Source organism: Leopardus geoffroyi, chromosome A2 (genome assembly GCF_018350155.1).
Source record: "Leopardus geoffroyi isolate Oge1 chromosome A2, O.geoffroyi_Oge1_pat1.0, whole genome shotgun sequence".
NCBI classification, from domain to species: Eukaryota; Metazoa; Chordata; class Mammalia; order Carnivora; family Felidae; genus Leopardus; species Leopardus geoffroyi.
Window position 1 is genome coordinate 18,920,952 of NC_059331.1, and position 14,885 is coordinate 18,935,836.

The 14,885-nt window shown below is 56.7% G+C and overlaps 1 protein-coding gene across 1 annotated transcript; it reads right to left on the reverse strand.

Annotated features, from left to right (window-relative positions):
* Nucleotides 1–3,352: 3,352 nt before the first annotated feature.
* LOC123607507 lies at nucleotides 3,353–7,265 on the reverse strand. The gene has a single exon (XM_045496899.1). The coding sequence runs from the start codon at nucleotides 7,123–7,125 to the stop codon at nucleotides 3,379–3,381; it is 3,747 nt and encodes a 1,248-aa protein (XP_045352855.1). The 5' UTR covers nucleotides 7,126–7,265; the 3' UTR covers nucleotides 3,353–3,378.
* Nucleotides 7,266–14,885: the final 7,620 nt, after the last annotated feature.

Genomic DNA, 14,885 nt, shown 5'->3' on the forward strand with positions numbered 1-14,885 from the left:
GGGGCGGGGCCTCCCTCAACCGGCTCCGCCCGGGCCCTTGAGGAGCTTGAGGCCAGAAACCCACTCGAAGGGGGGCGGACGACCAGCGGTAAAGAGTTGTTGAGCACTGGCCAGCCTGGCGCCGGCCTGGCTCTCAAAGACTCCCTTAGGCCCTGGGACTGACTGGGCAACAGGGGCCAGAGGGGCCTTCTTATACACATGGCAGGGAGTGGGGAGTAGGAGGTGTGGGGAAAGCCAGAGTCCTGGAGCTGCACAGGAATCTCTTGGCAGGTAGTAGTCCCCAGGGGACCAGCACTCTGCCTAGCTCCCAAAACCTGACCCAAAGGGTGGAACCTACTTACAAGAACAAAGTGTGCAGTTGCTAGGGCAAGCTGCATTACAGATTGGCATCCTCTAGCTAAGAATAGTAAGCACATGGTTGAGTATGTGGGCAAGTGGTCAGTGAGGGCTCCAGACCATGGTGGCAGAACCTCCTATTCCCCCACCCCACCCCAATTCAGCCTTTCTCAATTCGAAGTCCCAGCCAGGGTGGCTAGCCCAGCCCACAAGGCTGGCCCCCCTCCTTGTGCAGCACTGAATTTCCCAGCCTATAAAAGTCACCTATGACATGGTATGGATTGTGCTTTCTTTGCAGTTTAATCACCCTCAAACACTTCATGAGCAGCATCACCACCAGCAGCCTAGGCTGGGATGTGGGGACACAGGAGAACTATTGCACCAAGGGGTCCCACCAGTCCTGTCCTCTGATGGGAAGAGGCTAAGAACTGCCTGGAAGAAGATTTGAAGGAAGTCCTTGGCCATTTCTTTGTCCTTTGTCAGGGAGGCACATAGACCCAGTGCTTGCCCCTTCCCCCTCACAAGCACTGAGAACCATCCTGAGGCCCATGTCGGAAGGCCAGACAGGCTTCTTGGTGCCTGGAGCTGGGTTCCACCCCACCCCAAACCTCCCAGTGAGCCTTCTGACCCCATCCTGGGTAAGGTCATTTCCAAACCCTTGGATTTGAGTGAGTCTTCCCCGTATGGCCCCCCATGGCTGCTGACAGGAGTGACTGCTCAAGTGAGGAAGTTAGGGCTGGAGTTGGGAAGGCTAGCCTGGGAAATGACCACTCAAACAAGGCCCCTCAATATCTTCCTCCAAACAAAGGTGTCAAGGAGCTCTTTACATCCTTCCCTGGCTTTGGGTCACCTCTTCCAGGCCAGGCTGATGCCACCTCTGGGCCCTCTGTGCTCTGAGTGGTCTCAGTCACAGCACCAACCCCACCACTGTGTAGGAATCTCCTGGCAGGCTAGGCATCAGCAGGGCAGAGGCTGTGTTTCATTTCAGTATGCTCAGTTCACGTCTGCAGAATGAATGAATGGCCTGGTATTCGGTCCTTCCTGCTGTCTGCCCACTGTCCTTGAAACAATGGTTTTCTGAGTTGTATAGTACAGCTGAGCCATGGCTTGCTGACCCCACACATGTGACATACATTTTCTGGCTTTCCTGAAGGTCATAGCTCTCTGGGTATGAAGAAGCTGGGCTAAGGAGAAACTAGAATGGGGGATTTAGAGGCAGGGGAAGAGGTGGTTTGCTAGAGCCCTGCCTGCTGCTGGCAGTGCTCCACCTCTTCTTGGTCGTGTGCACACTCCATGTGCCTGTGGGTGAGTGCACGTGGTGGGGTGTGTGTGTACACGTGTGAGTGTATGTGTGCGTGAGCTCTTCTGCTGAAGGAGACGGCAATAGCACAGTGTGTGCAGTGGTGCCCAGTGGCACGTGTATCTGCATTCTGTGTGCACCCAGGCGTGCTTGCTCGCACATGTACATGCACACTGTTGCTAGTCTGTGAAGCCACTGGTCCCTGGAGCCACCAGTCCCCTCCCTGCCCGACACAGGCCTCAGGACTGTGGAGGCTGAATCAGGAAATGGGAGCAGGATGTGGGAAGAGCCTGGGCCATGCCCGAGGGCTGGTAGGGGCTGTGATGACCCTACATCACAGGCTATTTCCAGTCTCCCCACCCAGGACAGCCCCTCACTGTCAGGCATTTGGTGGGGGGCGCGGGGGGGGGGGGTGCGGGTAGCCGGGTCTTTGCGCTTTGTGGATAGAGCAACCTAAAGATGAGAACACAGTGTTGGGATGGGAGCACGCTTGTCCCTCAGCCCCCAGCCAGGGAGACACAGGCAGGGTAGGGCTTCAGTGTTTTGGCTTCAATCTCTAGCCACCCTCCGGGCAGGAGGTAGCAATACCAACTGAATGCCATCCTCTCAACTCTTCCAGGCCATGGACTGGGCCCACGTGGAACTTTATTCCCACCTCTACTATTTAGAGCTAGACAAGGTCAGGGGCCATGGCTTCTAGCCACCCCCCTGGCCAGAGGAATGGTGGAAAGCCCTTTAGGACAGGGCAGAATTTGGGAAAAGAGCAGGGGCAGTTGGCATTGACATTGTCCAGTAGCCTCTATGAAGATATCCTGAAGAAGCCAGTACCCTAGGCCAGTGGGCAGGGAAGCCCAGGTCGGGAGGCTGAGGAGGGGAAAGGAGCCCAAGGTTGACAGTTCTGGCTCTCACCAGAGATAGACAGTCAGAGAGGCAGGATAAAGTGTGAGCCTACCTATCCACAGAGCCCACAAAGCGAGTCAGATCCTCATTGCCCAGTTCAGGTTGTGTCTCCCACCCAAGATCCAGGACTTATCTGACACCTGCATGACCCTGACTTCCTGCCCCAGGGCACCAAAGGCCAGCACTCCCATACCCTCATACTCTGACTGGCCACAGAAGCATAGAGCTTTAGGCAAAGTTCAGACTTTTCACCAGGCCAGCTACCCCAAGAAGCCCAGACTTTTATAGGTACCCTCTCTTGGAAGCAACAAATGTTCCAGGTCCCCAGCCATCTTTGGAACTGTTAGGCTGTTGTCCATGTTGCTGTCCTTAGCCCCCCGTAGAGGGCCCAAGATGGAGGAGGGAGGAGGGCAAGACATCTTTTCCTCTGGAGCTAGGGGAGGGGTCTGTCCCCCCCCTTCATGACTCACTCCAGGCTGTGTGGGTTATTACATTATGTTTGAAATTGCCATGACAACCAGCTGGCAATCAAGGGTAATTGCTCTTGTCGCCAGGGCAACGGGGCAAAACCCACAGCAGCCACTGTCTATGATTGCCCTTGGGGTGCAGTAAAGGTCAGACTAGACCAGAGCCAATGCCAGCCAAGGGACTCTGAGGTTCTCTGGAAAGGATAGGATTGCCAGGGCCCATGGAGTTCCATTGTGCAGAGGCAGGGTGTGCCTTGGGAGTGCCAGGATCCCCATCTCTAACTCCATGCCTGGACCTCTGTCCTTCCCCACACCACTCTGTGTCTAAAACATGCCACAGTGCTCGAAGTAAGCAGAACCAGAACTTTTATATGCTCACAGATGGTACTTGTAGATGGCCCAAGGGCCTTCCTCCTCGTACTCACGGCGGCTGAGCCACAGACTCTGGAAGGAGTCCCGGGATGCCATGATGGAGCCTCCAAGCCAAGCAGCAACAGCACGGTGGGGAGAGCCCAGCACAGTGGCTCGGGGGCCCAGCTCCTGACTTAGGCGCTCAGGAAAGCCATTCACCAGGGTGGTGCCACCTTCCAGTACCACATTGGCCAGCAGCTGCTCCTGCTGCTTGGCATCCAGCCTGCCAATGCTAAGGAGGGCTAGTTGTGGGAGGCCAGGCTGGTTGAGGCCTAGCAGATCGGGCTGGAAGAGGGCCTCAGGGCAGCAGAAACGCTCTGAGCCCAGTGTGATGACCTGCTTGTCTGGAAGCATGAAGTCCACTCGGGCCTGAGCCTGAGCGCGGGCCATCTCAGCTGTCATGTCCGTGGCCACATAGCAGCAGGCCTCTTTAATCTGGTTGACCAACCCTGCCTTGGGTGGCGAGTGGCCACCTGCCAGCAATAGCTGAGCCAGGTATTCAGTGAGGTCGGCACCAGCCACGTCCAGCCGGTAGGTGTCGAGGGGGGCCAGATCCCCCGTGAGGATAGGCGCCACATAGGAGGTACCATGGCCACTGCCCAGCACCAGCCCAGTGGTGCGCCCGTAAGCATAGAGTGCCAGGAGGGCCTGATGCGCCGTCTGCATGGCTGGTACGTGGAAGCGCTCAAAGAGTATTTCAGCCACCTTTTCTCGGTTGGTGCGCGGTGAAATGGGTGAGTCAGCCACGAGGACAGCCAGCTCCTCCGGCCGCACGCCCAGCCTGCAATAAAACAAGTGCTGCCACAGCACCTCCAATGCATCCCAGTCAGAGACCACTCCTCGATTCAGCACCGAACAGGAGCCCTCTTGGTCCTCGGGCACCACATACCGAGGCTCGTCCTGGGCTGGGTGCTGTAGCAGTTGGACACGTGAGGACACCACACTGAGGACGTGGTCCTCTCCAGCCAGTCCACATTTGGTGAAGCCCGTGCCTGTGTCAATCACCACAGCCACCATGTCCTGGTAGGGACCCAGTGAGTGGCGGCAGAGCACCGGGGACTGCACTGGCAGAGCATCCGTGGCGGGCACCAGTTCGTAGCAGGCCCCACGGAGCAGGCCAAGGTGTGCAACCACTGGTGAGAGTGTAATGTCCTCAGCCATCAGCTTGAACCGGGGACCCTGGGGGTCACTGCCCAACATAGCCACGGGCAAGACCTTGCAGCCAGTGCCAGGTGTAGATAATGTGACCAGGGAAAACTGCTCCTCTTGGGTCCCAGGGGAGCTGCCAGGTTGCCAGGATGAGAGTTGATGTGTGCTGGAGCTTTGAGTGGCACCGACACCGACCTTTTCTCTACTCACGTAGACACGGGTCTCCTTAGGGGCCAGGGGCACCTGAAGTAGCCTTACGTGGGCCGGCAAGCCCAAGGGCTCTCCTTCCTGATGCAAGGTGGAGGCCTGGCCAGGTTCCCTGGGGATGGGAGTCCCTCCTGAGATGATGGGCTCTTTGGAAATGGAGGGTTCTTGAGAAAAGGGATGCTTCCCGGTGAGAGAAAGCTGCCTGGCAAGAGGGGTTCCAGTGAGAGGGGGCTGACCAGGAAGGGGGAGCTGCTTGGTAGAAGGGGCTTGCTCAGCCAGGAGTGGCTGACCAGAAAGGGGGGTCTGCCTGGTGAGAGGGCACTGGTCGGCAGAGGGAGGCTGAGCAGTTGGAGGGGGCTGTCCAGCCAGAGGACACTGCTCAGCTAGTGGCGGCTGACCACTGAGGGAGGCCTGCCCAGCACCTTCGGCCCTAAGGTTGTCAGGGTGAGCAGTAAGGACCGCTTTCTGGTTGTGGTTGCCTGTATCCACCTGGAGTAGGGATCTGGACATCACCTGGGGTTTCGCTTGTGGCGTAGGCTCTGGGATCAGCTCTGAGTTCATCCACTGCAGTTTCTTGGGCTGAACCATGGAAGTGTCCTGCATCCTGGCTGTATTCAGCATCCAGATGGTGTGACTAGCTTCATTTTTTTCAGCATCAGGTTTAGACCAGCCAAGCTCATGAACATGGCTCAATATCCTCTCACCAAATTGGAGGGGCATCCCCAGTGGAATGGGCCCAGTGAACAGTCTGATGGTTGTCTCAGCACCAGGGGAGTCCCGTGACTCCAAGTTGATACTCCCCTCCTTGGGAACCAGGGCCACCTCTCGATAGCTTCCCGACGAGAGGCTAGAGGGCACAGGGCTGGACAGTACGGGTGAAGTGGACCAGAATCTGGAATGATTGTTGTCAGGGGAAAGGATTGGCACAGGTGATGGTTGAGTGGACAACACATTTTCAGGGACATAGATGGATGGGTGGCTGGGCATAAGGCCCACGAGCACTGCCCGTGAACCCATGGGGTCATGGCACAGTAGCCCCATCCTGGTGTTGCCTGTGGCTATATCAAACACCAACACACGGTCTTCCACAGCATCCCGGAGCTGGCAGGTAGGGGCACTGGAAGGGGGAATCTGTATGGCTTCCCTGGGAGACTGGACTGGGGACTGCTCGTGGCAGGATACTTGGTAGGCAGACGCTGGCACATTGGAGCAGGTATTGTTGCAAACATTGAGAGGCTGCTGGTCTGGCTGAGAGCTGCAGATCTCATGGCTACTCCTCTGGGACTTGGGGGGCCCTGGGAGTCCTGAGCCTGGTGTTGGGCTGCCTGGCCTGGAGGTGTAGACCAGGGGCTTCTCTGCTGGGTTCTCGGGCTGGTTGGGTAACACCTGCATTCTGGCAACCTCAAGCTCCTGGATATGGTCTGAGGACTCCTCTGGAGTGGGCGCTGGGGCAGGAGTCTCCTCCCGAAAATGAAAATCCACTTTGTCCTGGCAGGGTGTGACCACTTTGGAAGACTCCAAGACAACTGACCATCGATTGCCACACTCCCTGAGCAGGAGGTCTTGGGACAGGCCATTGGTGATGGCAAGGGTATCTGTCGAGTGGTCAGGGTTGGAGGTGTAAGGTTCAGATGCTGCTGGCATTGGGGTTGTATCCACAGCTGAAGTATTTGCCTGAGATGGAGTTGGAGGAGCCTGGGCTGGACACAGGCACTTGCCCTGGCCCTGACCTTGAGTTGGAGCCAGAGGAGGATCTTGGGCTACAACTGAGCCATCCTCCCCTGACAGGAAATAGGGTAGCCACCGGCTCTTTCTGCTGCCCACGGGGGCTCTCTGGTCAGGACTGCAAGGGCCTTTGCCCCAGCCTACCAGGACTTTAGCTGGAGCCTTGCCCTGCCCTGCAACCTGCACCTGAAGCCGGGAGCAGCAGAATCCATCCTGGGCCATGTCACTGGTGCTGTCACTGCATGTGCACACGGGTAGGGCCAGGGTCCTGTTCTCCACGATGAGATGCGTTTGGGTTCCCACGATGGAGCTTGGAAATGGACTAGTAGAAGGGAGCCTCAGAGTATCTTGGGAGGCCTGCTCACAGCCACACTGGGAGCTAACCTCAGCAGGATCCCAGTGTAGCTGGTGAATGGGCTCAGGGGCATGGGCCTGGGAGGCAGGGCCACAGGTCCCATCAATGATGGCCTCGGTGGACAATGACAACCCCTGCCTGAAGTATGCAGATCCCGAGTTTATCCATGGTCCCTGGGACCCTCTGAGGCCACCCTCCGGCTGCTGGCTGTTGGCCAGGGAGTGGTCTTGGGGGCTGGATGTATCAGGGCCACCCACCTTCTTGGTGACTTCCATAGTCCTGCTCCATGCCCTAGGTGCCCTGCCCCCACTTCGTTGTCATGGCGACCCCACACATCACAGCCCCCAGTGACCTGGGGGGGGGGGCAGTGACAAAGTGTGGGAAACCAGGGGCCCCACCCCCCTGAGGAATGCGGCCTGCCCAGGGAACCTTGGGAAACAGAAAGGCCCAGGAACCTTAGTGAAGTTCACCAACCCTAGGCCAGCCTCCTCTCCCCTTACCAGCCAGGTAACTACTCTACCCAGGCCTGCCATAGAGTGAGGACAGTGCCCCTTGCGGCAGGGCCTAGGAGTGGCAGTGTAAAGCCAACAGAGAAAGGTAGGCAGGGGAGACTCTGGATTCCTAGTGTACTTCAGATGCCAGACTTGGTTCTTTCTCCTCACTTCTCAGGTGTCAACTTGAGGCTTAAGGCCTGACCCAGGGATGAGTTCCAAGTATGTGACTCAAGGGCCTTTGGTGGATCAAAGCCCCTTTACCACTCAGTCCTGGGAGACAGAAGAGGGTGAGGGGCCCAGCTCAGGCCCATGCTCCTCTCCCCCATGTTCCCTGGCTCCCACTCCAGGGACAGCAGCTCCTTGGCAGTCTTTCTGCTCCAGATGGCTCTCCTCTGCCTGTGCCTCGCAGAGCCCCCTCCCCAGAGCCACATGTCTTTGAAGCCTAGAACAAGTCAGTATCCCACAGAGGTGACTATGGGAGCCACGGGGGTGGGGTGGGGCCTTTGTTCAGAATCCTCAAGTCAGAATGTTCTAGCTCTTGTCACATTGTGTCAACTTCTCCTTGGCCATGAGGGGGGCAGGGCACTTGGCATAGGGCTAGGCCACAGTGGACACAAGGCCAGCCAAGTGGCAATTACAGATGGGGCACAGTAGGGACACAGGGGACACAGGGCTGGCTACAGAGTGGAGGTATGGTTGGTGCAGGACTGGGCATGCAGTGGGCACAGCTGTATATACAATGAGGACAAGCTGGATAAAGGACTGGACATAGGGTAGGCACATAGGAAATGTAAGCTATTAGACTGGGTGGGCACTTTCACCCTTCATTTCTTAAATGGGCAAACATAAGGAAGGGAGGGGTGGGACCTGCCAGGACCACCAGCACCAGACGTGACCTACTGCGACACAAGACAGGCCTAGGCAGCAGTTTGGGGAACCACCTGTTAACCACAGGCCTAGTCTGGAGGTTCTGACCTGAGGCCGCGTCAGTTCTCCTGCCTCCTGCCAGCTGTCAGCTCTGAACCTCTTCCGTCTGGTCCCCAGGGCTATGTCCTTTCAGGCCTCAGTCTTTCTGCCCAGGAAACAGGTTTGTGGAGAATGCAGCTGTAGGCTCGTCCTCTGAAGCAGTGTTTTCACAAAGGTTAAAAATAGTACTTACAGTTGGCAGTGGGGTGTGAAACGATGTGACCGGGGACTAAGGCTAGCACTGTGCTGCATCCGCACCTTCTTGACGCAGCATGGGGCAAAGTCTGACTCAGCCACGTTCAGGCCCCCCAGGCCCCCTCCCCTCTCCCCAGATGCTGCCTTCAGTTAAGAATGGGGACAGATTTCTCTGAACACTACTGTGTCACCACACACTGTGGCCCAGGAAGGTGGCAGAGCCAAAGGGTCTGTGGCCTGCGTGTGTATACATGCACACGCACATACGTGCTGAACACTATCAACTTCATTCATCTCTTGCCCTGAGCAAACTGCTTTTTCCCCAACAACAGAGATGCTGGTAGCAGCCTCTGGCGCATGTGCAGGCCTTGAGCTGGGCTGAACCTGGGAGGGCTGGGGAGGCATGGAGGGAGGCCCTGAGAGCCATCCCTCTTCTCCTGCAGAAGTGAGGCGTAATCCTCCTTTCCAGGGCTGGGAGCTTTGTGAACAACTGACCTGGGGTGGTTCTCCTGAGGTATCCTGGGAAAGGGAGCAAAGCCAGCTGAAGGATGTGGGCCCATGAAGGAAGACCCAAAGAAAGCAGTTCTGAGAGAGGAGAAAGCTCTTCCCCTCCTGGGAAGCAAACACCCCCTTATAGCAACAATAACGACGACTGATACCGATTGGGCTCTTCTTCCGAGCCAGGCGGTGCTGAATGCATGTAACCCAGCCTCATGATAATTTGATGAGCCGGGCACTATCATCCCTATTTTACGAATGAAGAAATCAAGGCACAGAGAGGAGAAAGAATTCACAGAGGTCTTAGCTAATTAGTAGTAGAGCCAGAATCTGAAGCCAGACCACCAGGCTCTGGCCCCCCACTTCAGAAATCTATGTACCACCGCTGGTTACCACGCCTAGGACTTGTACGCATGGACCCTGCTGGAAAGCAGCCAACATGCCTCCCTACTGAGTGCGGCAGCCCCAAGCCCCCACCTAAGCTGTGTCCCACATGAACCTTCTCCTCCTCCCAATAGCTTAGCAGGTGGCTTAAGCCTGGGAGGACCATTTTCCCTAATGGCACCTCTAAGCCAGTGGCCTCCCAGGAGCCTGGCAGTGCTGAAGAGGGGCCAGCTACACACCCTGCTGAAGCAGGCTGAGTCCTTTGTACTCAGAATTCTGGGCTGGTCAAAGCCCAGTGCATTTCATCCAGGTAAAGGGAGGGGCAGCAGGGCAGCCAGAGAGGCTCCCAGGCTGGACCCCTTCTGCCCAGCCCCCAGGGTTCAGGCAGGGACATTGCCACTGTACCCCTCCCCCCTACATGTTTTTAAACAGTCTCTCCCCACGAAGAAGGGCATCCAATTCTATTTCTGATTCTGGAAAGTGAGGAGGGCCAACATGTTGCCATGGCAAACTAGAGAGCCCCTCCTCGAGGCTGAGCCCATTCCCCAGGCTGAAGGCTCTCTAGGATGGAGGGGCCAAGAAAGAACTGAAAGGAGCCTAGTCTGAGGGCAAGGCCATAAGGAGTCTCCTCTGGAGGGCAGGTCCTGACATTACCTCTTCTCACACCTCACCTGACCCCCTCTGGTCAGACTTTGGGGAAAAGGCCCCAACTCCCGTGGACAGGGTCAGATTTCAGGAGATGGAGTCAGGACGCTCTGGGAAACCATTCTTTCTTGTGGATCAGGCTAGAACCCTCTCACCTAGGAGGTCTTGAGGGTGGAGGGCAGAAAGGGCACCAAGGGGAGAGGGAGGGTTTCAGGACTAGCCAGGTCTCCCAGACCTGATTCTCCATGCAGATGTATTTTTGGCTTCTTTGTACTCTCAGGAAACAACTCTGTCAAATCCTTGGCCCTGCACTCCTCCAGTCTACCTGTCTTCCCCCTCCATGTGCCCAGGGAAGACTCTGGATATCGCCAGAAAATCTAGGATCAGAAGGAACCTTAGAGAGCTCCCAGTGGAGGCAACCACTTGGTAAATAGAGTAAAAAGCAAGGCGTGTTTCCTGAGAGATTTATGCCCACTGTCCAGGGTCTCATACTCCAGCCCTTCTGCCCCAGAGGGTGCAGCTAGGTAGCATTTAGACCTGTGAAGGGAGGGCATTCCACATAGGAGCACAGCCCAGGTACAGGAAGGCTTCCGAAAAGACCTAAAAGGATGTTTTGACCCAACCCTCTCTGGGTAGTGATGGGAAACCGAGACCCCCACAAAGGAAGGAGGCATTCTTGGTCTCCTGGCTCCACAAACAGCTCCACAGTGCTTTCTCTGTATTTTCCTCTGCTGACTCTCTACTCTGGGGCTGTCCGAATGACCCATGAGCACTAACTTCCGGCTTCCCTGAAGTCTCTCCTGGCCAGAATTCACCCATTCCCTAGAGATAGCCGACCCCTCCTCCTCCCTGGTCCCCATGCCTGACCCCAAAGGGAGACAGCCAAGGGTTCAGAGAACAGCCCTAGGGGAACCAATGGTGGGGTGAGGGGTGATAATCTACTCCTAATCTGGGATGTGGAATGCAGATCCAAGAGTGCCGGGAGGATGTGGCTTTTGAGCTCTAAGGCACAGGGAAATTTAAATAACAGATGTTTAAACAACCTTCCCTGCAAGCCTCAGTGCAGTGACCCCTCTGCTGTAATGTGTTACAGCTTAAAAATAGCCCACAATGAACTGCTTGAGCTCCAATTGACTCAAGCTTACGTAACTCTGCGTGAAAGATGGCCAGCCGCACCAGCCTAGAGGGAGGGCAACGGCAGAGACACCATGACTGCTTCGGGGCCAGGGCAAGCTCCTCACCGTCCCTGGGAGCAGCCCCCCAGCCAGGAGCCAGCATAGGTGGGGGCAGAGGAAGTGCTGCCAGAAGCATGCATAACTTCATGACTATTGAGAAGAGACCTCCAACCACATCTGCAGAGGGGAGGTGAGATCTGCCCTCCCTCAGGGTCCTTGGAGAACCCGGGCCCAGTGGAGGGTGGGGGCAACTTTAAGAACAGATGGCTGGGTCAGAGCCCATGGGCAAGGAGCCATGTGGGAAGGGTGACTGGGGCTGCCCAAAGGATTCCTTTCCCCCTTTGAAGAGGGAGCTCCCCAGCTTGGAGGAAATGTCAGCATAATCGATGCCTGGCTGGAGCTGGCACTAGCACAGAGTCCAGGAGTGAAGCTGACTCCTTTGGGACCTTTGGGACCAGGCTGCACTGGTGGGACTTGTGACATGGGAAAGCGAGCACTGGCTTCCAAGCAGACCGAATCCTGTGCTCTTGGCTGCCAGCTGCTTTGAGTCCCCTGCCTTTCCTGATATGTTCCCAGATCCCAAGTGCCCAGTCCAAGACATTCCACAAGTGTGCAGGTGGCTAAACCAACCTAAAACGGAATAGAGAGGAGAGAAGGCAGGGATGCCCCCGGCATTGAGAGCCTCTGGTGGTGCTCCCTCTCCTGAGCAACTTCCCTCAGCTCCCACCACCTGAGTTCAAAATAGGCAGTACCGCGGGCCTTGCCTCTGAGCTTCCACTGAGCGACAGTGAGACTGGTGAGGGCTAAATATAAGGGCCTCCTGTCAGGACCCTCTGTCTGGGCTGTCAGGGCCACAAGTACCTCTGCTTTCCTGACAAGGTCAGGGCTGCCAGACGGGAGGAGCAGAAGTTGCAGGGGAATGAGTAGCAATGGTAGGGCAGACGCAGGTGCTGGGATCCTCATCCTACAAGAGGAGAGTGTGGTGGTGTTGCCTCCCTCTCCAGGCAGCACTGCCATCCCTGCTAGACCTAGCATGAATATCCTGGAACTGGAGGCAGAAGATGTTCGGGGCACTGAGGGGATAGAGAACAAGATGCAGAGGCTGTCGGGGAGGCTCAGGAGACGAGAGTTCCTATCAGAGACGGACTGATTGGGTGGGTGGGGAGCAGGATTCAGGAGAAACAGTCATTTTTAAGGGGGTCTGAGGATATCAGTGTGAGGTGGCTGGGATCCAGGTGCCACACCTATGTTCTGAGCTCGGTCAGGCAAGCTCTGCCAGCTGCTGGGCACCACCTGCCAGGTTTTGGGCCAAGGACTCCCACCAGGGGAGGACCAACTGTGAAGGCCATGCTCATGCTCCAGGTCACCATCCTCAAACCTGAAGAACCCAAGCCCAGCCAGGAGGCCACCTCAGTCAGATGTGAATGTCACAGCTGCCCAGGATCTCCTGGCATCTACACTCATTGGGTTAGAAACTCTAGCTAGAGCAAACCCCAAAGGAGTAGCAGGAGAGAACGAGGCTCAGCAGGCCCCTGTGCCAGATGGGGAACACCGGGGGCCCTTCACGGAGTCATCCCCACTCCTCTGGGCTGGCATAGCCCCACCTCTCGGCTAGGACCCTCATCTGGGCAGAGCAGAGGCTCTGAGTGAAGAGACGCTCAGTTCCTGGGGACTTCACAGAGGGGAGTTTTCCAACGCCGCATGGAGTAAAAGGTGTTTCTCGTTAGGGCCTGGTAGATAAGGCTCAGTGCTCAGCTACTGATTCCTGGGACTGCTTCTCCCCAGGCAGAGGCAGTAAGTGTAAGATGCAGCCTGGGCCTCTTGGAGCCTCAGACACTCCCAGCAGTGCCCCTGTTTCCCCCGACCCACTCTACAGGTAAAGGGAGTTAATTTCTGAAGTAGGTGGAGCTCTGGCCTCATGAGCTGCATTGAGGGAGTGACTGGTGAGGCCAGTGTCCCAGGAAGATCCCAAAGTTTGGAATGGGGCAATATCTGGGGCCCTTGTGTGTGACCCCAGAGGGCCTTTGGGTCCCTGGGAAAATTCTCTGAAAGGCTGGGACTGAGGCATAAGGAGGATCTCAGACCAGACTCATGGTCCCCCATCAAAGCGGGTCGGTCTACCCCATGCATGCTCTCCAGGTGCTAGACAACAGTGACACCAATGGGCAGTCAAGAGGCTGTGAGTCATCTGCAGCTTCCTCAGCCCCAGCTCCCATCCTAGCCTCCCTCCAGCCTTTACTGGCACCTGTTGCCCCCAGCCCCCCCTGGGCTGTGATAGGGGGAGATGAGGCAGGGGAGCTGGTACCTTCTTTCCACAGCTCATGGTGGAAAGACTGGACTCCCAAAGCCCCAGAAGAAGCCTCTGCTCACCCCATCCCATCCTAGTGGCGGGCCTAGGCCCACCATGGCCACCAGTAAACTTCCCCTTGCACCAGCCACCCACCATGCCTGAGATACTAGTCAGGCCTCCCCCAGGCCTTTCCCTAGGGGAAAGGCAGCTCAGCCTTCACTGGCTTGGAAGCCACTCAGAAACGTTCTAGTTCCCCCAGGCCATCTGGGGCCTAGAACTAACCCTCCCTTCCTCTTCTCCCTGGTGGCCCAGTCAGGAATTTGAAACCCTGAAACAGTTCCAGTTTCTGACACTCCAGCTGAAATTGTGACTATTCGGGTGGCTCTGAGAATGGAGCTCAGAGCTTGGGGGCTGCAGCACTGGGAGGGGGTGCAGCTGTGCCATGATCCAGGAGCCCAAGCACCTGCTTAACTAGGCCCCTTCCCTGGAGAATCCTGGGAAGCCCAGAGGCCCAGAGGCCCTTGGCTCAGAAATATGTCCAAAGCCCCACATTCTGGCTGCACAGGAGAGCTGATAGCTGGAGCTATCCTCCATCTGCCTTCTCTGAGAGTCCTCTCCTGCTAAGCTCCCCTCCCAAGCAGAGACCCCTTCTTCTCCAAGCCCCTCTCTTATGAGCAGATGAGACAGTGGTCCATGAGTTTCAAGAGCTCAGTGGAGAAGGAGCCTCAGTCCAGCTTCAGAGAGGCCCCTGGGCCTTCTCCTCACTCCCCACCCAGGGCGGGGAGCTCTGGATGACCTTCAGATCCCCAGCATGAGGTCAGAGCAGGAGGACTGCAAGTTGGAGGGATGGAGACAGCCCTTTCCAACTAGTATGGCGACTATGGCTGTCAGGGGTACTCTAGGACATTTCACTCATCTCTCTTGTAGCCTCAGGGTGACACAATTGATTCCCCCCACCGCACACACACAACACGCACACACAGGGACCAGGGGTCTCTGGCTGAACATGCAAGGCTATACGACATCCTCTATGACTGAGTAGGGATCAGAGGTACAGTGGTAAACAGGCAGATAGAGTCCATCTCTCCAGATCATAGACCCCTGATCTTTGGAACCCTGCACTTGAGCAGAAGATCCCCTTTTAAGCTTTACCCACATGTCCTCAGGGTCCTTAGTCTCCCCATGGCAGGGCCTCCTATGGGTAGAGAACAGTTGGGAAGCTCCAGTCCCAAGGAACCCCCCACTCTATTTACCAGGGAGCTCTTGCCTCAAACCCAGTGTTACATGTGTGACAGGGCAAAAAGTTGGCAACTCACAGGAGACGGAGCTTGCTCCCCTTAGGATGAGCTGGGGTCTCCCAACTGGTGGGAGGGAGGCTATAGGGGTCC